The sequence below is a fragment of the Saccopteryx bilineata genome, chromosome 11, assembly GCF_036850765.1.
Source record: "Saccopteryx bilineata isolate mSacBil1 chromosome 11, mSacBil1_pri_phased_curated, whole genome shotgun sequence".
Classification (NCBI taxonomy): Eukaryota; Metazoa; Chordata; class Mammalia; order Chiroptera; family Emballonuridae; genus Saccopteryx; species Saccopteryx bilineata.
The window spans coordinates 51,164,755-51,190,301 of NC_089500.1; the positions used below are offsets into that span (position 1 = coordinate 51,164,755).

Here is a 25,547-nt window from a genome sequence, read left to right on the forward strand (position 1 = left end):
TGTATGATCCCTGACCCTGACCTTCAACCTGCACGTAGAGTAGTGCTAGCCAAGCACGCGGCAGCATGTGAGGACTCTGTCTTCAACTCTCTCAGCCGTTCAAAAGTATTTTAACTGCTACTTCTCTCACCCAGCTACCCTTACTGATGTGCATGCCCTACTGTGGAAGGATAAGTGGTGGAGAGATGAAAAGCCATTACTACAGCAAAGGAGAGAGAGAAAGTCTCAAAAAAAAAAACAAACATTGGCCCTGGCCGGTTGGCTCAGTGGTAGAGCGTCAGCCTGGCGTGCGGAAGTCCCGGGTTCAATTCCCGGCCAGGGCACACAGGAGAGGCGCCCATCTGCTTCTCCCCCCCTCCCCCCCTCCTTCCTCTCTGTCTCTCTCTTCCCCTCCTGCAGTGAGGCTCCATTGGAGCAAAGATGGCCCGGGCGATGGGGATGGCTCCTTGGCCTCTGCCCCAGGCGCTAGAGTGGCTCTGGTCGCGACAGAGTGACGCCCCGGATGGGCAGAGCATCGCCCCCTGGTGGGCGTACCGGGTGGATCCCGGTCGGGCGCATGCGGGAGTCTGTCTGACTGCCTCCCTGTTTCCAGCTTCAGAAAAAGACAAAAAAACAAACAAAAAAATCACACACAAAAAAACATTGTCATACAGGATATCTATAGTTTCAGGAACATCTCTCTTCAAAGAATGATTTGGGGTCTGTGGAACTCTCAGAAGTTTATAGATGAGCCTAAAGAGTCCGTAAATCACCTGAACTTTCCAGCAAAGTTTTGTGTGGCATACATTTTTCTGTGGAGATAGTTCAAAACTCATAAGGTTTTAAAGAGTTGAGGACACAATGAAAATGTAATCTCTGCTTTTAAAAAGAAATGTTCACAAAGTAGCATGAGGTAATAATGTTGATTCCAGAGTCCTACCTTTTCCACAAAGTACACAATGCCCTCATGGCCTCGCTGACTAGGGGGCTTCCAGCTTAGCACCACGTAACTCTGGGTGGCCTCAGTGACAGAGAGCTCTGTGGGAGGTCCAGGAATAACGCCCTCTGAAAAACAATAAGGAAAAGTGAGGAGCACACACTCTGGAAAACGCAGGCTACTCAGAGAGTCTCTAAAATTCTTTCTAATACAGTCATTCATTCATTCAAAGCCACAATTTTACTTTCTTTGCTTGACAATTTTAATTTCTTTATTAGTCCTGAAAAACAGTTGCAATGATATGTTATCTTTTATATCTTTACAAAAAGGAGTGAAATCAAAGGTTTCAAATGCAATTGATTGATTGATTTAAATTTTTAAAATTACAGTTGACATACAATATTATCTTAGTTTCAGGTGTGCAGCATAATGGATGGACCTTTATATAACTTACAAGGTGATGCCCCAATAAGTCCAGTCCCCACCTGACACAATACAAAGTTATTAAAATACAGGACGGGGCAAAGGTAGGTTTGCAGGTGTGAGTACAAAAAACACAGAGATTATCCTTGTATTATTATTTTCCACTGAGCAACTGTAGAACTACTTTTGACCCACCCTGTATTATGGAATATGTCCATCTTCACGACTCTTTTGTAACTGCCACTTTGTACCTTACCCTTCTCACCCAGCGCCCCAACCCTCCTCCTGTCTGGCAACCATAGTTTCTTCTTTGTATCTCTAAGTTTGTTTCTGTTTTGTTTGCTTATTAATTTTTTAGATTCTACATAGAAGTGAAATATATAAGTCTTTCTCTGTCTAATTTATTTTCACTTAGCATAATTCCCTCTAGGTCTATCCATGTTGTTGCACATGGTAAGATTTTACTCTTTTCTATGGCTGAGTAATAGTATATACATGTACCACTTCTTCTTTATCCGATCATCTGTAGATGGCTGTGAAGGTTGTTTCCATTTCTTGGCTATTGTAAATAATGCTGTAATGAACATAGGGGTGCATATATCTTTTCTTCTTCTTTTTAAAAAGTTTTTTAATTTTGAGAGAGAAGAAGGGGGAGGGGGAGGGAGGAAAAAGGAGGGCATCAACTCATTATTCCAATTAATTGTGCCATTGATTGCTTCTCATATGTGCCCTGACCAGCTCTTGAACTGGAGACCTTGAGGGTCAAGCTGGCACCCTCAGTATTGACCAGGAACCCTTGGGGTCAAGGCCTGACCAGGGCTCTAACCAGTGAGCCAGTTCCCTCAAGATGCAACCAATGACCCTGGGTTCAAGCCTACGGCCCTGGATTAAGCTGACAATCCTGGTATTGAACCAGTGACCTCGGCGCTCCAGGACAACGCTCTGTTCATTGCATCACTGGCCAGGGAGCACATATCTACTCAAGTTAGTGTTTTAGATTCCTTTAAATAAATATCCAGAAATAGAATTGCTGGATCATATGGTAGTTCTATTTTTAATTTTGGGAGGAACCCTCCATATTGTTTCCCATAGTAGCTGCACCAATTTATAATCCCACCAGTAGTGCACCAGGGTTCCTTTTTCTGTACATTCTCGCCACCATTTGTTTATTGGTTTATTGATGATGCTCCCTGACAGGTATAAGGGGATATCTCACAAAGGTTTTAATTTGCATTTCCCTGATGATTAATGATCTTGAGCATCTTTTCACATGTCTATTGTCATCTCTATGTCCTCTTTGGAGAAATGTCTATTAAGGTCCTCTGTCCATTTTTAAATCAGATTGCTTGTTTTTTCAGTGTTAAGTTGTATGAATTATTTATAAATTTTGATATTAATCCTTTAGCAGATGTATATTATTGGTGAATATCTTCTATTTAGTAGGCTGTCTTCTTTGTTTTATTGATGGTTTTTTTGCTGTGCAAAACTTTTTAGTTTGATGTAGTGCCATTTATTATTTCTTCTTCTATTTCCTTTGCTTGAGATGATATATCAGAAAAAAAATATTACTATTGTTACCAAATCATGCCAGGGGTCATGTTGCCCATCGTCCTTTTAGCCAATTTACAAGAGATAGAGACTAAGCAGATATAAGAGTGTCCTTAATTCGGATTGCCAGCAACTGGAGAAGGCAGAGGACTCAGGTCTGAAAAACTGCTTTAACAGTTTCCGCTGACTGGCTAGTTGATATATTTTGGGAGAGTTTGGTAATTTATTATTGAGCATGCAGTCAGTCGTGAAGCAGAGCGCAGGTGGTTGGGATCTTGTGTGTAGGAATGTTCCCCAGGACGCTGGCTCGACACAAGCAGTGGCCTTATAGGTGATCTTTAACTTTGTCTCCAAAGCACTAGTGTCTTGAGTCCTTGGGGACCTACCTGCAAAACAACTCTCTATGTTCCTTGGAAGGACATAAAGCAAAGAGTATATTGTCCATGAGACAGGCTATTTATTCTTGTTAAGAATTATGATTACTGAACCCTTCAACCCCTTACACTTGGAAAGACATGAAGCAAAAATTAAATTCCTTATTTATAACTTATTTTTCTAAGCTATGAGAGTGCATAGTAGTTAACCCCTAACATACTATTAACCCCTTATGCTATGAGAAATGTCCAAGATTTTACTGTCTATTTCTTCTAGGAACTTTTTTTGGTTTCAAATTTATGTTTAAGTCTTTAATCCATTTTGAAGTTATTCCTGTATATAATGGAAGAAGATGGACTAGTTCTATTTTTTTTTCCATGTGCCTGTCAAGTTTTCTCAACACCGTTTATTGAAGAGTTTGTCTTTACTCCATTGTATATCTTTGTCTCCTTCATCATGGATTAATTGATCATATAGGCATGGGTTTATTTGTGAGCTCTCTATTCTGTTTCATTGTCTGGTTTTTTTGACAGTACCATGCTGTTTTGATTACTATGGCCTTGTAGTATACTTTGATATCAGGTAGCATGATACCTCCAACTTTGTTCTTCTTTTTCAGAATTACTTTATTTATTCAGGTTCTTTTGTGGTTTCTCAAGTGCAATTTAAAATGTAATTCTCTATGTCTGCTTCTAGCCAAGATAGAGTAACAGAACTTGTGTTGGGAGACAATTCTCAATGGTTTCTCTGCACATCTTTTATAAGCTTTTTTTATAGAATCTTGTCAAGGATGTTTGAATAGCAAACAATTTTGGAATGCAGACATAATATACTGTAGGGCAAAGAGTCAGCTTGTTTTCTGACCAGAATAGTAAAAGAGGATCTCTTTCTCCACGGAAAATTTAAGTAGGTTTGGTAGAAGCCCTCATATAAGATTTGGGTTTCCTAAGTGCAAGCTTTCTCAGCTGTGACACAAATCTACTGTGTGTGCAGCATCTACCTATGCTGCTCCACATAACCTTGTGGGAATTGGTGGAGAGAGGCAAGGGAAACCAATGAGAACATGAAGCTCATGCTGTATGCAGTGCTAGGAGGAACCTTTGTCTCTTAACCAGGAGTCTATGTATTTTGAAAGCATCTATAAAACTAATAGGAAACATATTAGTTTGTAAATAGGGTAAAATTTTAGACCCTCTATGGTTCTTCACATCAAAGTGATGCTTTCATGTGAAACAACTAAAATACTGACCAAAATACATGAAATGACTGTTTACAGACATTGGATATTAGTCAGCATAGAACAATGATTCCCAATAGATGGGAAACAAATTATAGTAGGTGAGCACTGCCATTGTCCTAGTTCACTGTATGGAGAAAGTTTCAAGGCAGCAGTTCAGGAAGAGGAGGCCAGATAGAGCTTGACAGTATCCCTGAGTGGACGAGAAGAAGCTGAAATTCCACAAGGTATCTACAGATAGAATCACAGGGATGAATACTGGAGGAAAACGCTGCACAGAGAGAGAACCTCATAAAAAATAACTATGCAAAGCCTGACCAAGTGGTGGTGTAGTGGATAGAGCATCAGACTGGAACACAGAGGATACAGGTTCAAAACCTCGAGGTCACCAACTTGAGTGTGGGCTCATTCGGTTTGAGCACAGGCTCACCAGCTTGAGTGTGGGATTGCTGGCTTGAGCCCAAAGTCACTGGCTTGAGCAAGGTATCACTTGCTCTGCTGTAGCCCCCTGGTCAAGGCACATATGAGAAAGCAATCAATGAACAACTAAGGAGCCACAATGAAGAATTGATTGTTCTCATCTCTCTCCCCTTCTGTCTGTCTTTCCCTATCTGTTTCTCTTTCTGTCTCTCTCTTTGTCTCTATCACAAAAAAAGTATGCAAAGAAGCAAAAAAATATAATCCATAATGAGGATAAAAAATATCAATCAATAAAAACAAACCAGAGATGTCACAGATGATAGAATTAGTAGACAAGGACATAAAGTTATTATAAATGTATTCCATATGTTCAAGAGATAAAGATTGAATGTGTTCATTAAAAACATGAAAAGTTGGCCCTGGCCAGTTGGCTCAGTGGTAGAGCATTGGCCCAACATGTGGATGTCGTAGTTTGACTCCTGGTCAGGGCACACAGAAGAAGTGACTATCTGCTTCTCCTCTCTTCCCCTCCCTCTTTTCTCTCTCCCTCTCTCCCACAGCCATAGCTTGATTGATTCAAGCAAGTTGGCCCCAGGCATCTCTGCCTCAGGCACTAAAAAACAGCTCAGTTGTCTAGCAACAGAGTAACGCACCAGATGCACAGAGCATTGCTCCATAGAGGGCTTGCAGGGTGAATCCTGGTCAGGGCTCATGAGAAAGTCTGTTTTTCTGCTTCCCCTGCTCTTGCTTAATTAAAAAAAAAACCATGAAAAATATAAAAATGATACAAACTTCTAGAGATGAAAATTACAAATAAGCAACAGAAATGATAAAAATGTGAATGACTATTGAAACCTTTTTTAACTTTTTAAATCTTATGTGACTATTTGAACAAAAATAATAACATTGTATTGTACAGTTTAAAATAGATCACAAATAAAATGTATGATAACAATAGCACCATGTCTCAGAGGGGAAATGGAATAATACTGTTTTAAGATCTTACACAGGTTGTGACACAATGTATATTATAAATTCCAAACTACTGTAAAGCAAAACATAGAATTATAGTTAATAAAATAACACATAAAATGGAATAATAAAAAAAGTACTTAATCTGTCCTGGCTGGTTAGCTCAGTCAGTTAGAGCATTGTCTGTAAACAGTAAGGTTACAAGTTTGATCCCCAGTCAGGCCACATATGGGAAGTGACCAGTGAATGACAACTAAGTGAAACAACAAATAAATGCTTCCCTTTCTTTCTTTCTCTCTCCCTTTTTTTTAAAAAAAAAAAAATCAATTAGAAAATTTAAATACTTAATCCCAAAGAAAGAAAGAAAAAAGGAAATAAACAGATGGAATAGAAAGAAAACAAATAGCAAGATGGTGAATCTATCTATCTATCTATCTATCTATCTATCTATCTATCATCTATCATTTATCTATCTATGTGAGAGGAGGGGAGATAGATAGACTCCCGCATGTGCCCTGATTGGGATTCACCTGGCAACCCTGTCTGGGGCCAATGCTTGAATCAACTGAACTATCCTCAGTGCCTGGGGCCAACGCTTGAACCAATCAAGCCACTGCCTGAGAGAGGGTAAGACAGACAAAGGGGAGAGAGAGAAGAAGAGAAGCAGGTAGTCACTTCTCATATGTGCTGGTTGCTTCTCATGTGTGCCCTGACCAGGGATTAAACCCAGGACGTCTGCACACGAGGCTGATATTCTATTCACTGAGCCAACCGGCCAGGGCCAAGATGGTAGATTTAAACCCAATCATTTCAATAATCACACGAAATGTTAATTGAGTCAAACACCCCAATTAAAAGGCAAAGATTATCAGATTGAATAAGAACAGCAAGATCCAACTATATGCTGCCTACAAGAAACATGATTAAATATAAACACACACAGGTTAAAAGTAAAAGGATGAAAATCATATGTTGTGCTAAAGCTAATCAAAAGAAATGTAGAAAGGTGATGTTAACACCAGACAAAGTAGAGTTCCAAAAACAAAATTAATATGGATAAAGGGAGTTACTTTACAATAAAGTGATCAGTTCATAAAAGAATATAACAATAAAGACATCTATACATCTAATACCAGAGCATCAAAATAGATGAAGTAAAATCTTTTAGAACTATATGAAACTGATGTACATCATTTAGTTGGAGATTTTGTCACTATCAATAATTAATAGAACAAGTAGTCAGAAAACCATTAAGGATATAAAAGATTCAGATGAAATCACAGCAGAGTTTTGTAGAAATGTAGAGGCTGTTTTTAAATTTTACATGAAAATGCAAAGACTTAGAATAGTCAAAACAATTTAAGGGGAAAGTAAATTAGAGAATTTATACTATGTGATTTCAAAACTATGAAGCTTAAGAAAATAAACACAATACTTATAAAAGCTACATAAAAGAGAAAATAAAATTTTCCAATAGAGATGACAGAAACAGATCCATAAAATTGCAATCAATTTCCACATAATTATGGAAATGCAAATTAAGACCACTATGCACCCACTATGAAATACTGCTAGAGTATAAAACACCAATATACATCACTAGAATGACTTAAATTAAAAAGACTGACCATACCAAGTAGTGGTGATATGTGGAGCAACTGGGAAACTTCTATAGAAAGACTACTGATGGGAATAAAAAATGGTACAACCATTATGGAAAACAGTCAGCAGTTTCTTTAAAAATTAAACATAAACCTACCATATGACCTATCTATTCAACTCATAGGTATTTATCCAAGAGAAATGAAAACTTATGTCCACACAAACACTTCACAAGGATTTTTATAGGAATTTTTAATGGTGAATGGATAAATTGGGATAAACTGATACACATATCAACATGGATAAACCTCAAAATAATAATGCTGAGTGAAGGAAATCAGACAAAAATGAGTATGATTCTATTTATCTAAAATTGTGGACAATGCAAACGATAATGACAGAAAGCAGATCAGTGATGGCCTGGAGATGGGGAAGGGATGGGAGGAAGGTATTCCAAAAAGACATGAGGAAATTTTAGGGGTGATGGATATATTCATTATTTTGATCACGGTGATAGTTTCACAGGTAAACACACCTGTAAAATTTGTGAAATTATACATTTTAGAGGCATGCAGTTTACCGTACATAAATTATACCTCAGTAAAGCTTTTTTTAAAAAATGACTCTCTGATAATATGTTACTTTATGATCTCCAAGTATTTCAGAATGTTCTTTCCAAAACATCTTAATATACACTGTACCATCCACAACAAAGCTAAACTGTATGGAAAAACATTGGCAACAATATCTGAGGAACACATAGCTTTTACCTCTAGGTTCTTCTTCCGTGACAATTATCTGTCCAGTCCAGGGTGCTGAAGGGCGACCTGAACAGAGATAACTATAACAATCACAAACATTCACAAGTGCAGTTTCAACTTCACTGATAAACTGGCCAGATTAGTCACCAATGGGTTTGTTACTATATAGTTGACGTATGAATTTTGCTAAAGAATCTTACTGAGCATGTATATGGTATTGTGTCCTCAAAGAACTCTCAATCTGTTGGAACTTAGAAGCTGCCTGAACTGAGTTGACATTTCTAGAATTGTACTCACACAAGTAAGGCAAATAACCTGTGTTCAGTCACTGTTCCACAAGGATCTCCTGAAACATGTAGGCTCTCTTGCCCCTTCTTAAGGGACAACATGTATTTGGGAGGAAACTTGCTGGTACAATTGTAAGCCCTGCAGTGATTTTTCTGTCATATGAAGATGAAAGGAGAGAGGGGCACCGACCCTTCAGTAAAGCTCAGTGGAAGCAATTTCTTCCCATTATAGTCAGAGTGCTGTCTACAAGGAAACCAGTTTAGATCTCAATAGGGGAAAAGGATGAGACTGGCAGTAAAAACTTAAAAAGGATATTTATTTCTCTAATGGCATAGACATCTAAGGGAATGGTTCAACTCCAGCTGTAATCAAGGGACTTTTCATCGGACTTTGTGAAAGAACAGGTAATAAACAAGAAAACATTTTCAATTCAAACAAATCTAATTTTTATCGGAAGTTATAGAAGAAGAGTAAATGAATGTATGTGATAGAATTAGGAAAGAGAGATGTAAGCCGGATGCTAGGTTAAAAGGTGATGTTAGGAAAAAGGAGAGCTATCTACATGTACTTAAGGTAAAATAGTAGCACTGCAAATATGGCAGAGACCAGTATCTTCATCTAGGAGAAGTTTGCCCCTCAAGGATATTTGCCATTGTGAGCGGAGGGGCGCTACTGGCCCTTTATTAAAATAAAGCCCTTAGTGAATAGATGAGTCAGAAAAGAAATACTCTTTTGTTCCCATTCCACCCCCCCCCCCCCCCGCTAGGATTTTCTGATCAATAAAGGATTTCTTATTCTCTTCTCCCTCTAGTGGAAAGGGGAGGAATAACTTTCCAATGTAATGTATTGTAGTTATACATATAAAAAAAAGGTAGAGGGTCATCCTGGGAAATAATAAATGCTTACTTTTAAGTTTGGCTTTCTCGGCTGCATCCAGAGCAGCCACAGGCTCAGAAACTCGAGAAGGTAGACCTATTCCAGTTTTATTCACAGCTCGAACTCGGAATATATAAGAACGACCTTCTATCAATCCAGTGACGGGGAAACGAGCGAATTTCACAGGTGTGTCATTGCATTGAGACCAGCTATCTGTGCCCACCTCACACCTAAGGGAAAGAGAATGAACAATAAGAATATTAAAAGAATTATAGTTAAATTAATAGCTCCAAAGCTAGGAACCCACCCAATGGCTTCAGATCTTTCTACAAAATATCCAGTGCAAGCGCAGGTCAGTCATTGTTTAACTGCACATATTCAGTTTCACTCAATTGGATTGTGTCTCCTCTAACAAGAAGAATCTTAGCTCCTTCTTGAACACATGTATGTCTTTTGTGTGTGTGTGTGTGTGTGTGTGTGTGTGTGTATTTTTCTGAAGCTGGAAACGGGGAGAGACAGTCAGACAGACTCCCACATGCGCCCGACCAGGATCACCCGGCACGCCCACCAGGGGGCGATGCTCTGCCCCTCCAGTGGCTCTGCCGCGACCAGAGCCACTCTAGCACCTGGGGCAGAGGCCAAGGAGCCATCCCCAGCGCCTGGGCCATCTTTGCTCCAATGGAGCCTCGGCTCTGGGAGGGGAAGAGAGAGACAGAGAGGAAGGAGGGGGGGTGGAGAAGCTAATGGGCGCTTCTCCTATGTGCCCTGGCCGGGAATCGAACCCGGGTCCCCCGCACGCCAGGCCACGCTCTACCGCTGAGCCAACCAGCCAGGGCCCACATGTATGTCTTTTGAACTCACTAAAAGCCATGCAGCCAAGGACCTTGCATGCTAAGCAGAGGAGCGTTGGAGGTGGGAAAAGAAGCAGGCGGGTATGTACAATCTTTACATTGACTAGAGACTAAGGGGGAGGATCCCTCAAACATCTGCCTGGCTGATGTCTTCAGTTCCACCACTGGTGACTTTTTACGGCATTTTCTTTTAAAAAATGGAACTATTATTAAGAAATTTAACACATTAAAAGATACTTATCTGTACTGTCGTTTGGAGAAAGCACACCTGATGGCCACTACTTGCGGTGTGGGTGGGAGGGGGAAGAGGGCACTGTAATATATTTGTTGCTTAACAGATGAGATTGATGAGATGCAATGACATTCCCAGGCCTGGCAGGGGAAGTTTAAGCACTTGAAACCTAAGATTTCTAACTGGGTGCTTTTTCAGCATTGATGCCTTTTTCAGCATTGATGCCTTTTTCAGCATTGATGCCTGGGGATAGAGTGGCCACCCCCAGGTGACAAAGATGAAAGTTCCTATCATGATAGTAGCCTGATCAACAGGGCTTTAGAAGCGCAGCAAGTGACTGAAGTATACAGCATTGGGATGAATTAACTCATCATTTTTTATGAGTAGAGTACTGCACTTTTAGGTTATATCATTTCCCCAACACTGTGTCCAAAATGTATAATTCCAAAATGATTCTGATGGGGGCGGAGTGTGCCAATGGCAGTGGTGGTTGGAGTAAGGTGGGGGGGGGTCTTCATTTCCTTATCATCACCCTTCTATTCTTTGAGGTAAATATTCTCCTCAACTTTATGTAAAGTGCTATTAAATATGGCCTGAATCCCTGCCTTCCATCCACTTTCCCCTAAATCTTCCTTTATGGAAATTATGGAGCTGCTATAAATGGGGTGTGGGACGCTAGGACGACTCTGCAAACACCCCCATCTCCTTCTCTCTGTAGAGGTACTGTCGTGATGGCCCGATGGTCCTACGGTACAGCTCCTAAACCTCCTGTGGACAGACAAGGTGGAGAGCAGCTGCTCTGGGGCCATCTGCAGCATGGCGGAGCAGAAAGAACACAAACTTACAGCCGGGCTGCTCTGTGAATTCCAGTTCTGCTAGAATGACGCTATGTGACTTTGTGTTTCCTCATCAGCACGGGGGCCTTGGGTTAGCTACTCATTTCCTACTTGTAATAACAGTATCTACCTTTCAAAGGATGCTTATGGGCTAATTAATGGTCAATATATGAAAAGTGTTTGGAACAGTGCCTTTCACATGGCAAATGATTAAGAAATATTAGTCAAAATATAGTTATTTTTTATTTTGACTAAGTCAAGAGAAAAACAAAAATGTACTAATTATCTATGACCTTTCACTGATTATAAATCACAGTTTTTCACTGTTTGTAAATCCCTTAGATATTTTCCAAAGACAATAAAGCAGAAATTGTAAAAATGAAAAAGAATCTATCTAAAACGTCACCGTTAATCATTACTAAAAGATAAAATAATGTAGAAGCATTTAGTATACAATTAAATTGTAAATAATTTATTGTAAATATTTCTCTGGATGGTTTAAGTCCATTAGACATATATTTACTTACTGCTATAAATAATAGGTTTAATATACCTTGGTACAACTCCATTGTACCATCACAGCCAAATTATCTGTTTCTGGTGGTTTCTACAATCAGATGTTATTACTCAAAAAATGGAAAGAGAATTGGAGCAACTATTTCAATAAATACTAAGTCAGACAATAATGTATTCAGGTTGACAATATATCATTTTTGTCTATATTGTTTAAAGTCAGGGGATAAGTAATATGTAAGATTCAATTACCATAAATCATACAGTCTCTAAGTATTAAAGAATGTAAACAGTAAGAACTTGTAGATAGAACATAATTTAATACTATTGATATTTGTTGCTTCTTTTTCTAACTTGAAATCACTTCCTGAGATGCAAATAAAAATTTGTTAGTATTTGCAAAGTGTTATACTTTATGTAATATTACTAAACTGCTAACATGCTAGCCATATGAACACTAAATATATTGAATATCAATTATTTCATTTCCAAAGTGGCCTCTATTAGGTCTAGAAATTCATACTTTTCTTGCCAAATTAGTGACTTGTGCTAGTCATCAAATTCCAAGATTATCTTTGGACTTTATGTACTGTATATCTATATCTATATCTATATCTATATATCTATATCTGTCTATATCCATATATAGATACATATGTATATTTTTTATTGAATATATATAGAGAGATATAGATATATTTCTAAATGAGAGAGAAACACAGAGAAAGAGGGAGAGAAGATGAGAAAATATTTCACCTAGAAATGGTATGAGAAATCAAGCATGCATCTCTATGGTCAAATCACTCTAACTGAAGTTAGTCTAAGTACTAACTTATCAATAAAATATCCCAGAATAGGGCTCCCTCCATCCACAGCTGGCTGTTTCCAAGAGATGATGACATAATCTTTGTTGGCATCCAAGCATACCACATCCAAGGGAGAGGCTGGGGCCCCCTCAATCTCTGCATCGGCATCTGTGGAGATACAGAAGGACCCCATTAGCCCTCTCATAAGTGCTCTGTCAGCCCCAGGTTAGTTCTTAGGGCAAACACTTCTTACTACACCACCACAGTGTCTATCTCTTTGACCCCAGTAGAGCAAGCTTCAGTCTTGTCATTTACTCACCAACATAACAATGTGTGCTTTTCACTATCAGTACAAAGAACATTTTGTTAGCAAGGGCTCTGAAAAGGACCAATGACCTTTGCCTCATGGCCGTGCCTGCCCAAATGTTCTAAAAGAAAATAAATATGTAGATGTCAAGGACTGCTATCAGAAAAGTCTAATGTACATTGTGCCAGAAAGTCTGTTATTTAAGATATTTATTGTGTAATGTTACTTAAAAACTATAAATGGATCAAAAGGGAAACAGATAGCTCCTCCTGTCACCTTCTGGATGCACCCACAAGAGAATAAGAACCATGAAGCTTTGCCCATCCCTATGCTGGGCACTAGCATTTCGGAAGAGAAAGGAAAACATTTATTTTAATCCAATGTTTGTTCCCAAACTGAAGATACTTGCGAAAGGAACTCTGATGCAATACCCACATCTGACCTTGGTTTATCTGAGTTTAGTAAAAGTCTAGGATTAAATAAGAAACAGAGGACAGTGACTATTTATGAAATGAGATCCTCTGACAGTAGGGATCTCTCAGCAGTGTGTCTCAGGCACAGCGAAACCGGTAAATCAGGGGTGTTTTTAGGAAGAGAGGAAGGAGAATAAAAATAATCAGTAGCCTTTTAAGTGAGAACAATTAAGACCGGAGGCAGAGTCCCTGAGGAGGGAGTCCACATTTGACAATTTCTTCTGAGATGTAGTCAATCCTTTCATAACTGGAGTTAACAGAAGAGGAGGCTGAGACATGCAGGAGCCACTTACCCAAGGGAAAACACTCTTGTTGGCTGAATAAACACTTTCTTTTTTTTTTATCAGCTACACTTGTGTAAGTCTTATGAGCTACCAAAACATCTGATAACACAGCAAAAATATTTGTCTTCTTAATAGGTTCACATTGCCTGTGAATAGCTCGAGTCACTTTGGTTTTGAACATTCTGCTTCTTACCCCATGAAACCTGCAGTAAAGTTTCTTTAGGTAAATGTCTCCTGCATAAATACGATAGGAGAATATAACTAATTAGTACCTAAAACTTAATGCAGCATGACCGCACGCCACACAACAGGCAGTGAGCGTTTTGGTCAGGAGAAACTTCTTTTCTTCCAGGCTTTGAGAGCCCCGGATGAGGGAGAGGGCCTGCTGCTGGCGAATGGAGTGCAGAGCAGGAATGGAGGTGGGAATGCTGAAGACAGCTGGTACTCTGGAAAGCCGCTCAGCTGCGAGGGGGACACTTGCATGTCCTTTTCCTAAAGCCCCGTAACTTTGCACCAACCCTGAGTTGATAGTGGAATTTATTGTAGTTCACTAAACATTCATTCTATTTAACAGCTGGGCAGCCACAGAAGGCATTTAAGAAGCCACTTTTCAGCATTTTTAATAAAATTGCCCACAATATGCCATTTGTGGGATGAACTTGACAATCTTTCAAAAACAGCTTCTGTTTAGCAGCTAGGAAGCCAAATCCAAACACTGTGTTCTGTGACCTCGCACTTGTGCTGCTGGCTCCCAGCAGCTGCCGTGCATGGTCTGGCCCCCAGCACCCTGTCAGTCAGTATCAATCCTTTCCTTAGCCTCTGTCCTTCCTTCTCCCAATCTTCCAGACAGCCAAACTTTCTGTAGGTTTGATTAAGTCTCCCAATCTTCCAGACAGCCAAACTTTCTGTAGGTTTGATTAAGTAGGTCAAAGACTATCCTGCTACTCTTTATATTTTGACCTCTGACACAGGCTAGTAGTAACTTTTTTCAAAATGTAATGTTTGTTTATATTATGAAAGTCTTGTGTCCTTGTAAACTATATGATAATATAAAAATTCATGAGATTCTCTTTTAACTCCATAGATTATTACTATTAATATATTGGCTTATGTTTTTCTATAATTTTTTCTATATTTCCAATTCACAAGTGATTCTTTTTTAAATAAAAATGGAATGGGACTATATACTTTCATGTAAACTGATTTTTCTTGATATATTTCTATATTAACAAATATAAGTATGTATCATTAGTTTTTATTGCTGTATGGCATTGCCTTGTTTATATGGAGTTGTTTATTTTACAACTCCCATTGGTGGGTATCTAGATATCTTCTGTTTTTTTCTTGAAATAAAGATTTTTTTTTCAACTTTGTCCACTCAAGTTCCTAGAAATAGAATTATTGAAAATATGCTTGTTGGCTCTGGCTGGTTGGCTCTGTGGTAGAGCACTGGCCTGGTGGTGTGGATGTTCCAGGTTTGATTCCCGGTCAGGACACACAAGAGAAGCGCCCATCTGCTTCTCCACCCCTCCACTCCTCGCTTCTCTCTCTCTCTCTTCTCCTGCAGCCATGGCTCAATTGGAGTAATTTGGCCCTGGGCGCTGAGGATGGCTCCATGGCCTCCACCTCAGGCACTAAGAAAAGCTCAGTTGCTGAGCAATGAAGTAATGCCCCAGATGGGTAGAGCATCAGCCCTTAGTGGGCTTGCCAGGTGAATCCCAGTTGGGGTGCATGCTGGAATCTGTCTCTGCCTCCCCTCCTCTCACTGAATAAAAAAATATACATATGCCTGTCAATACATAGTGGCAAAACACCCTGAGAAAAGTTGAGCAGGTTTACATTCACCATAATAAGCATGCTGGTCCCTCCATTCATTTATCCCAGTGGATTTTACCTTTTTAATATTTTTTAATATGATAGATTAATACATTATATCATTCCAATTTAAGTTACTTTGATGACTAGTGAAAACTTTTAATATATTTATTTTCCATTTGTAATTCTTCTTTCATGATATTTCTATCCCATCCTTCATTATATTATCATTTCTTCTCCCCACCTTCTCTCTCTGGGGGATGGTGAGCAAAGAATACAGGGTGGGCAAAAGAAGATTTACAGCTGTTCATATAGAAAAATAATACAATAGATAATACAAGAATAAAGTGGTTTGTGTACTCACAACTATAAACCTACTTTTACCCACTCCATATATAAAAGTCTAGAATGTATAGCAAAACAATAATATTGGAGCCCTGGAGTGCTGGCCGGTTTGCTCAATGGTAGAGCATTGGTCTGGTGTTTGGAAGTCCCAGGTTCAACTCCCAGTCAGGCCACACAGAAGAAGCACCCATCTGCTTCTCCACCCCTCTTCCTCTCACTTCTCTTTCTCTTTTCCCCTCCTGAAGCCATGGCTTGATTGGAGCCAGCTGACTACTGGACCTGAGGATGGCTCCAGGGTCTCCACCTCAGGCGCTAAGAAGAGCTCGGTTGCTGAGCAATGGAGCAATACCCCAGATGGGCAGAGCCCTAGTGGGCTTGACAGGTGGAACTTGGTCAGGGCACATATGGGAGTCTGTCTCTGTCTCTCCTCCTCTCACTGAATTAAAAAAAAATGATAACATTGGATATCTCTGGATGGTAAACTTATGGGTGGCTTTTCATTTTCTTTTTTGCTTATTTATATTATCTATTTTTAAACAAAGAATGCATATTATCTATGTAATAAAATCCTGGCCAAATGAGTACAGCTTTGGAATGTGTTTGTGCAGACATATGGTGCTTTATACACTGATCATTCTGGTTTAGAAGTTATTTTCTAACCAGCAAACATCCCAGAGCTCTAAAAAATGCATTGAAATGGCCTCATATAGTACAATGGATACAAAGCTTTAAAAAACACATAAAATGTCATTTAAAACACATTGACAGCTATTTCAAGAATTAAACATAAATTTAACACATGATCCAGAAATTCTACTTATAGGTATCTATCTATCTACCCAAGACAATGACAATCTAGATCCATGAATATGAACCCAAATGTTCATAGAAGCCTTATTCATGAGAGCCAAAGAGTGGAAACAATCCAACCATCCATCATCTGGTGAATGGATAGACAAAATGAGGCATATCCATACAGTTCAATACTAGTCAGCAATAAAAAGGAACAGACTACTAACATAATGAACTTCAGAATACATGCTCACGACATATGTAAGAAGACAGATGTAAAAGATCACATACTAGATCCAGAAATGTCCAGAAAAGATCAATCTATAGAGACAGCAGATTAGTGGTTGCATAGGGACCAGACTGGGGATGAATGGAGAATGGGCATAAGAAATCTCTTTGGTGTGATAGAAATGTTCTAAAGCTGGATTGTGAGTTATAGTCGTGTTTTCCAAGTTCCTGTGTCCCTGACAGTGCTGCTCAGATGGCCTCCCAGAACGGCGAGCCAACTGCAACCAGCATCACCACAGCTCCTAAGGAACCAAGCCCAGTGGAGGCCCCACCCTGGGCCCTGTGGGCAAGAGGTTACAGCAGGAGCTGATGATCCTCATGATGCCTGGTGACAAAGGAATTTCTGCCTTCCCTGAATCAGACAACCTTTTCAAATGAATGGAGACTTTTCATGGAGCAGCTTGCATAGCGTATGAAGACGTGAGGGATAAGCTCTCCCTAGAGTTCCCCAGGGCTACCCATACAGCATGCCCACAGTGAAGCTCCTCCCACCCTGCTACCTCTCCAGCGTCGACATTCAGGGTGACATCTGCTTGGACATCAAGATAAGTGGTCTGCCCTGTATGACGTCACGACCATCCTGTTCTCTATCCAGGGCCTGCAAGGAGAACCCACCCAACATTGCTAGCCCACTGAAGCAACACATGCTGCTGGGCTCTGGAAAAACCTTCAGCCTTTAAGAAGTATCTGCAAGAAACCTGTGTAAACCGTGTTTCCAGCCAAGAGCCCTGACCCAGGCTATCGAGCCTCTCTCCTTGTGCTATCTTTTTATTTTTTCCTTAGATGGCATTTCTTTGCCTTGATTTCTGTATAGGACTCTATATCTTTAGCTGTGGTGTCATATTTGTTTTGTTTCTGGTTTTGTTTTGTTTTTTAATTAAGCCTCTGGTTACGTCTGTGATAACTATATTACATAAGTATATTTTGTGGGGGGTTTTTGAATAAAAATAAAGGTAGATTGTGGGTAATGGTTATATAGTTTCATAAATATTCTAAAAAGCTTTGCCCACTTAACATGGTTAAATCTTATAGCATATAAATTGCATGTATTTTTTTTTTAAAGAATCTAAAATACATCATTCAAAATAAACTTAATGAGGGAAATATTTTTCTAAAAGGTGTTAAATTCACAACACAATTGCTGAAATCGTCTTTCTAATTTTGTCTTTCCTATTTACCTTTTTCAGTTTTCTCATATCAACATCTGATAAACTTTGGAATCTTGCCATTTCCTTATTTTATGGATTTGAAAACTGACTTAAGTATAAATTTTAAATTTTAATCCTTTCCCCCTGTCCAAAGTTAGTTATCTGAAATCTGGCCTAACCTGACAAAGAGCCACAATTCTGAGTGTGGGCACTGAGAACTGCTGTTGAGGAAACTCGAGACTATGCCAGAATGCCCAGAAGAATCCATTGAGAAATATAACCAAGGCATAACTATTTTGGGGTCACCAGAGATACTGTGGTTCTAGGTAAGATAACTGAGAACAGAGGCAAAAACTTGGTTTATTTTATTCAGTCCTCCTTTAGCCAGGTTTATCCAGATGGTTTGGCTAAAGAAACTTTCTGATAACTTCTACGGTGTCTGTTTACACTTCAATTTATCTAGATGGCTTGCTTCTTTCTACTCCCTGGCAATATCTAATTTTTCCCATAACACTTTCATGTTGGAGAAAATCTAACACATTTTTTTCAGCTGGAATAGTCATGTGTTGTTGGGCAAATAAATTTGTAAAATGTGATTTTTATGTTTGTCTACTTTGTTAAAATGGCACTGCCCACATGAATGGTGCTGCCAGGTGAAACTAATTACCTTCCTGCTTGGGAAAAGGCTTTGTTATGCTAATGTGCACTGGAGGAGGAGTTTTCATGCCAAAATTTTTAAGAAGAAGGAGAAAGGAGAAGAAGGAAGCCATGTTTTGGCAGAATTTGTGCAGAGAGGAGAAGGGAGAAGGTGTACAGATGGGGAACCAGAGGTGACTGAGCTGGTGGAGGCCTTTGATTCTAGGAAAACCCAGATGTGTCGATGACTTTGGGAGTCCTAAATGGAAAAGGAAGTGTTTTCCCTCTGTGTGTTTACTTGCCTGCCGGGTGCGAGGCTAGAATAAAGGAATGGCCCACCAGTTTTTGGCTCCGCAGTTTCTCTACCGTCTGTCCAACTTTAACGTAAACCTGGACCTGCCTGGCAGTGATGGCGGCCCCGACTGCTGGCCATACATGTGGCCATACATCTTTGCCAGTTGCTGGTCAGTGGCTTAATTCAATGATCATTTATTATGGTTCAGTACTGATGGGATACAGACTGCTAACTCAGTATCCATTCTTCCTGCCTCCTTTTAGTACTTGAACTACTGAGTTTTAACGGGAAACATGACTGCTCATCAGAGACTACACCAGAGGTCCCCAAACTTTTTACACAGGGGACCAGTTCCCTGTCCCTCAGACCGATGGAGGGCTGGGCTATAAAAAAAAAACTATGAACAAATCCCTATGCACATTGCACATATCTTATTTTAAAGTAAAAAAACAAAATGGGAACAAATACAACATTTAAAATAAAGAACAAGTAAATTTAAATCAACAAACTGACCAGTATTTCAATGGGAACTATGGGCCTGCTTTTGGCTAATGAGATGGTCAATGTGCTCCTCTCACTGACCACCAATGAAAGAGGTGCCCCTTCCGGAAGTGCTGTGGGGGCCGGATAAATGGCCTCAGGGGGCTGCATGCGGCCCACGGCTGGGCCGTAGTAGCTCAGGCATGGCCAACATATGGCCCGCAGGCCAGATTCAACCGGCGTAATGAGTTTATACGGCCTGCCATTACATTTTTAATATTCTCCGCTACTTGAAAATCTCAGCTACTCAGAAGCGGAAGCATCTTTGATTATTGGAAATTAAGATATTTAAGAAGATAGTGATACGCGGAAAAGAATTCCGTGTGTGACTAATCTAGGGTTAACTTCCAATAATTGGTCGAATGGATTTGCGATACTTCTTTATTTTTTAAAAAAAATCCATTATAAAGATTTACTACTTTTGTACTCGTCTGTACTCGATAAGAACTGTTTGACATTTAGCGGCGATGTGAAACCCACATTCTTTTAGGCGGAGTTTGCCAGTGTGCACCCAAGGTCAAACAATTCATTATTTTTGTGGTCAAGTGTGCTGAATCAAGTGGCTTTGTAGATGCAATTGATAACTGAAAACGTGTCCAGGCTGTTTGCAAAATGAAATAATTGTTTTATTTGCGATATAACCCCTTCAAGCTCATTCTATTAATTATTGTTTTGATTGATTGCAATACAGTTTGAATATTTATATGGTATGTAATTATATATTTTTTTCTTTCTTTCTTTTCTTTTTTTTTTTTTGAAGCTGGAAATGGGGAGAGACAGTAGACAGACTCCCGCATGCGCCCGACCAGATCCACCCGGCACGCCCACCAGGGGCGACGCTCTGCCCACCAGGGGGCAATGCTCTGCCCCTCTGGGGCATCGCTCTGCTGCAACCAGAGCCACTCTAGCGCCTGGGGCAGAGGCCACAGAGCCATCCCCAGTGCCCGGGCCATCTTTGCTCCAATGGAGCCTTGGCTGCGGGAGGGGAAGAGAGAGACAGAGAGGAAGGGGGGGGGGGGTGGAGAAGCAAATGGGCGCTTCTCCTATGTGCCCTGGCAGGGAATCAAACCCGGGTACCCCGCATGCCAGGCCGACGCTCCACCGCTGAGCCAACTGGCCAGGGCCTGTAATTATATTTTTATTAAAATAATATTGTATATTAAAATTTTTTCCCTCACTTACATTTATTCATAAACAAATTACATAATAAAATTTTGTTTACTTAAACGAATTGTTTTTGTATTTAACATTTTTTAATTTTAATACTTCAGCTGACCCGTGAAAAAAGTTTTCTTTCTAATTTGGCCCAGGGGCAAAAACTGTTGGCCATGCCCGGTAGCTTCCCTCACTATAAGATGTGTGCATGCGGCTAAGTGTTCACATGCAGAAGAGATATGAAAGTCCACTTCCTCCCCCCCACCCCGCCCACCCCATAGATCAGAATGGGAAAATGGGTCAGCACCATAGGGGGCAGGGGAACAACAACACAGGTGGGATCTGGGACTCTGAATAACCACAATGAACAAAACTCCCCTGGATTAGGAAGTCTACTTCTATTGTTTATATTTTCATTTTCTGTATATGATACTTTGACATCTTACAAACTTTTCTGGCAGGAGAGAGATTGCCCCCTGGAGCTAGCCAAGGGCTCAGCCTGGAGCATGTCTTTGATATCAAACTAACTCATCTGGAGCAGGACCTCCTAGGTCTGCCCATGCATCCCAAGGGGAAGTATTCCTCTGCCTAATCTTCCTGGGGCCACGTACCAGACAACTAGGCATCACCCCTATAGTTTAGAGTCCACCAAAATTATTCACACTGGTCAATCTTAAACTGCCTTATTCTGCTTCATCTTTCCCACAGAAACTGCGGTAAAAAGGCTATAGTCTAGGCCAGGGGTCCCCAAACTTTTTACACAGGGGGCCAGTTCACTGTCCTTCAGACTGTTGGAGGGCCGCCACATACAGTACTCCGCATCCTGTGCTCCTCTCACTGACCACCAATGAAAGAGGTGCCCCTTCCGGAAGTGCGGTGGGGGTCGGATAAATGGCCTCAGGGGGCCGCATGCGGCCTGTGGGCTGGGCCATAGTTTGGGGATGCCTGGCTCTAGGCTCTACCCTAACTCTTGCCCTTTCTGCCTCTTTTTTTTTTATATAATACACAGAATTTGACTGTTTATTTTTTATTTTTTATTTATTTATTCATTTTAGAGAGGAGAGGGAGAGACAGAGAGAGAGAGAGGAGAGACAGAGAGAGAGAAGGGAGGGAGGAGCTGGAAGCACCAACTCCCATATATGCCTTGACCAAGCAAGCCCAGGGTTTCGAACCGGCGACCTCAGCATTTCCAGGTCGACGCTTTATCCACTGCGCCACCACAGGTCAGGCCCTTTCTGTCTCTTAACCAACCAATCCTGGCACTTCCCCATATGGCCCTGCATTGTATTCTGTGCTTCCTGTCTCTAGGATTTGTGAGTATAAAATACTCTATTTTCCTGAGCCTCTCCTCTGACTCCTATTGTGGCCACAATTGGCTGACATCACATAAAAGAATACAGAACATCTGGGGGCATTACAATACCTGACTTCAAACTATATTATAGGGCCACGACAATCAAAATAGTATGGTATTGGCAGAAAAATAGACACTCAGACCAACGGAACAGAATAGAAAGCCCAGAAATAAAACCACATATATATGGTCAAATAATTTTTGATAAAGGGGCCAACAACACACAATGGAGAAAAGAAAGCCTCTCCAACAAATGGTGCTGGGAAAACTGGAAAGCCGTATGCAAAAGAATGAAACTGGACTACAGTTTGTCCCCCTGTACTAAAATTAATTCAAAATGGATCAAAGATCTAAATATAAGACCTGAAACAATAAAGTACATAGAAGAAGACATAGGTTCTAAACTCATGGACCTTGGTTTTAAAGAGCATTTTATGAATTTGACTCTAAAGGCAAGAGAAGTGAAGGCAAAAATTAATGAATGGGACTACCTCAGACTAAGAAGGTTTTGCTCAGCAAGAGAAACTGATAACAAAATAAACAGACAGCCAACTAAATGGGAAATGATATTTTCAAACAGCAGCTCAGATAAGGGCCTAATATCCAAAATATACAAAGAACTCATAAAACTCAACAACAAACAAACAATCCAATAAAAAAAGGGAAGAGGACATGAACAGACACTTCTCCCAGGAAGAAATACAAATGGCTAACAGATATATGAAAAGATGCTCATCTTCTTTAGTTATTAGAGAAATGCAAATCAAAACGGCAATGAGATACCACCTCACACTGTTAGATTAGCTATTATCAACAAGACAGGTAATAGCAAATGTTGGAGAGGCTGTGGAGAAAAAGGAACCCTCATACACTGTTGGTGGGAATGTAAAGTAGTACAACCATTATGGAAGAAAGTATGGTGGTTCCTCAAAAAACTGAAAATAGAACTACCTTATGACCCAGCAATCCCTCTACTGGGTATATACCCCAAAAACTTAGAAACATTGATACGTAAAGACACATGCAGCCCCATGTTCATTGCAGCATTGTTCACAGTGGCCAGGACATGGAAACAACCAAAAAGCCCTTCAATATAAGACTGGATAAAGAAGATGTGGCACATATACACTATGGAATACTACTCAGCCATAAGCAATGATGACATCGGATCATTTACAGCAAAATGGTGGGATCTTAATAACATTATACGAAGTGAAATAAGTAAATCAGAAAAAACCAGGAACTGTATTATTCCATACGTAGGTGGGATAGAAAAGCGAGACTAAGAGACATTGATAAGAGTGTGGTGGTTGGGGAGGTGGGGGAGAGGAAGAGGGAAAGGGGGAGGGGGAGGGGCACAAAGAAAACTAGATAGAAGGTGACAGAGGACAATCTGACTTTGTGTGATGGGTAAGCAACATAATTGATTGACAAGATAACCTGGACATGTTTTCTTTGAACATATGTACCCTGATTTATTGATGTCACCCTAGTAAAATTAATAATAAAAAAAAGAAATGCAAAAAAAAAAAAAAAAGAATACAGAACATTACCCTTATAGCCTGGAGATGTTAATAGTTTTCCCACTGTGCTAGGATCTCATGTAGAAATAACATTCCCTCTTGTACATACCTGATTCATTCAAGACACAGCAGAAAAAAGACTCCTAAAATCGATTATTACAGTTTGTCTTAAGAATTAAGTTGTAGCATTTTATTTCCTAGTTCATTAAAGCTAAAGCTATAAAAAAAGGGGAGCCTGAAATGAAATAATACATTTGAGCCCCAAAATAGAGAGTAAAAGGTTCCCAAATAACACATCATTCTTTTGTTGCGGCTTCCATAACTAAGATGACTTTTCACAAAGGATTTCAAATCTCTACTGGAACATCTGTAGAGAACCACACTGTTGGCTCATTGAAGATGAAGAAAGTGCTGCCATTAGTGATAGTAACACAGTTTGGAAACTAGTTACTTCTGGGTTGGTGCCTTCAGGGTTAACCTTTTTATATTAGGTCTGGGAGTTAATATATCTGTGTCATGTAATCTGGAAGAATTTTCATTACATTACAAAGAATTTTCTTTTATCACTACAAAAAACATGTTTGGGTAGAATGATTTAGTCTCAGTGTTTCAAATATTGTTGGGTGCTCTACTTTCTGCTCGGTCTTACCTCGAACAAAGACGTAAGCACTATATTGTTCATAATATTCTCCCATTCGTACACGGATTGTGTAGAGGCCTTCATCTTCTTTATTGAGATGAGAAAATGTCAGGGTTGCCCGGTCTCCGCTCCATTGTGGTTGCACCCATTTTGATGAAGAAATAGGTGCTCCTGGGGGGAGGTGGGGAAGAAGTCAGCAAGCAAACCGATTATTTTCTCCATTACTCCCTTCTTCCTCTCTCCCTTCCATTCATTTCTCTCCCTTTCCCCTGAGCCCCTACCTCTTTCTATTTCTTTTCTATACTGAAAGCTATTTGATTAGTAGAAGAACTCTCTAGGGTTTTGAGCCATTCTGCCATGTTTATACTGGTAAAATTACTAGACGAGAAGCAAGTTAACCAGTGCCAGATACATAATCTGTAGTACAAAATGAAATTGCAAGCCCCCTTTTCAAAAAGCAGAGAAAAGAAAGTACATTGAAAGTATTAAAGCATAACATTTTTCCTATACAAATAGTTTATTACATACAAAGTGTAATAAGAATGATATAAGTTAAAAAAATATTTTCGTGCCATGATTTTACAAAAAAAATAATACTTTATTAAAGTGATATCTTGATTGATAGTAAATATTTCTGGTTTGCTTTTCTGCAAATTCATTTATTATGTCATCGAATTCATACCTTTAGCAGTTTCATTTTCAAATGGATATAATTGAAAGTGACATCAGCCACGCTTTGCAAATGCAAGATCACAAAGGAGATTTAAAAAAATTTTATTTTTAGAAGGATCCTTCTGCTTGTGTAACTATTACTGTAGCTATAATAGTGTTATATAGTTAAAGTATTACATAGATTAGTAATTACTCAATAGTATTGTACAGATATGGTATTATAAAGTTAACATTGGGCTAACTTTCTAATAACCTATTTCAAAATATAAATTTTACTACTCTAGAGCTGATTGGTTTTTTCTTTTTCTTTTTTCAGAGACAGAGAGAGGGATAGACAGGGACAGACAGACAGGAACAGAGAGTGAGAAGTATCAATCATTAGTCTTTCGTTGCCCATTGCGACACCTTAGTTGTTCATTGATTGCTTTGTCATATGTGCCTTGACCGCAGGCCTTCAGCAGACTGAGTAACCCCTTGCTCGAGCCAGTGACCTTGGGTCCAAGCTGGTGAGCTTTTGCTCAAACCAGATGAGCCCGCGCTCAAGCTGGTGACCTCGAGGTCTCGAACTGGGTCCTCAGCATCCCGGTCCGTTACTCTATCCACTGCGCCACCTCCTGGTCAGGC

The 25,547-nt window shown here is 39.8% G+C and overlaps 1 protein-coding gene, 1 long non-coding RNA gene and 1 pseudogene across 3 annotated transcripts in view; 2 read left to right on the forward strand and 1 right to left on the reverse strand.

Moving 5' to 3' along the window:
- The window catches only part of LOC136315161 (uncharacterized), a 62,143-nt gene extending 47,421 nt beyond the window's left edge, over positions 1-14,722 (forward strand). The window contains exons 2-3 of the long non-coding RNA XR_010727460.1: positions 14,073-14,585; positions 14,632-14,722. This is a non-coding gene — a long non-coding RNA (uncharacterized lncRNA). The remainder of the gene's footprint in view (positions 1-14,072; positions 14,586-14,631) is intronic.
- The window catches only part of MYOM1 (myomesin 1), a 164,033-nt gene that overhangs the window by 81,935 nt on the left and 56,551 nt on the right, over positions 1-25,547 (reverse strand). For both annotated transcript variants that reach the window (XM_066246490.1, XM_066246491.1), the window contains exons 10-14: positions 24,261-24,422; positions 12,683-12,824; positions 9,449-9,648; positions 8,264-8,320; positions 920-1,044 (exon numbers count right to left, since the gene is read on the reverse strand). In XM_066246490.1, coding sequence (XP_066102587.1) covers positions 920-1,044; positions 8,264-8,320; positions 9,449-9,648; positions 12,683-12,824; positions 24,261-24,422 — 686 coding nt within the window. The remainder of the gene's footprint in view (positions 1-919; positions 1,045-8,263; positions 8,321-9,448; positions 9,649-12,682; positions 12,825-24,260; positions 24,423-25,547) is intronic.
- Positions 17,154-17,692, forward strand: LOC136315622 (ubiquitin-conjugating enzyme E2 C-like; annotated as a pseudogene).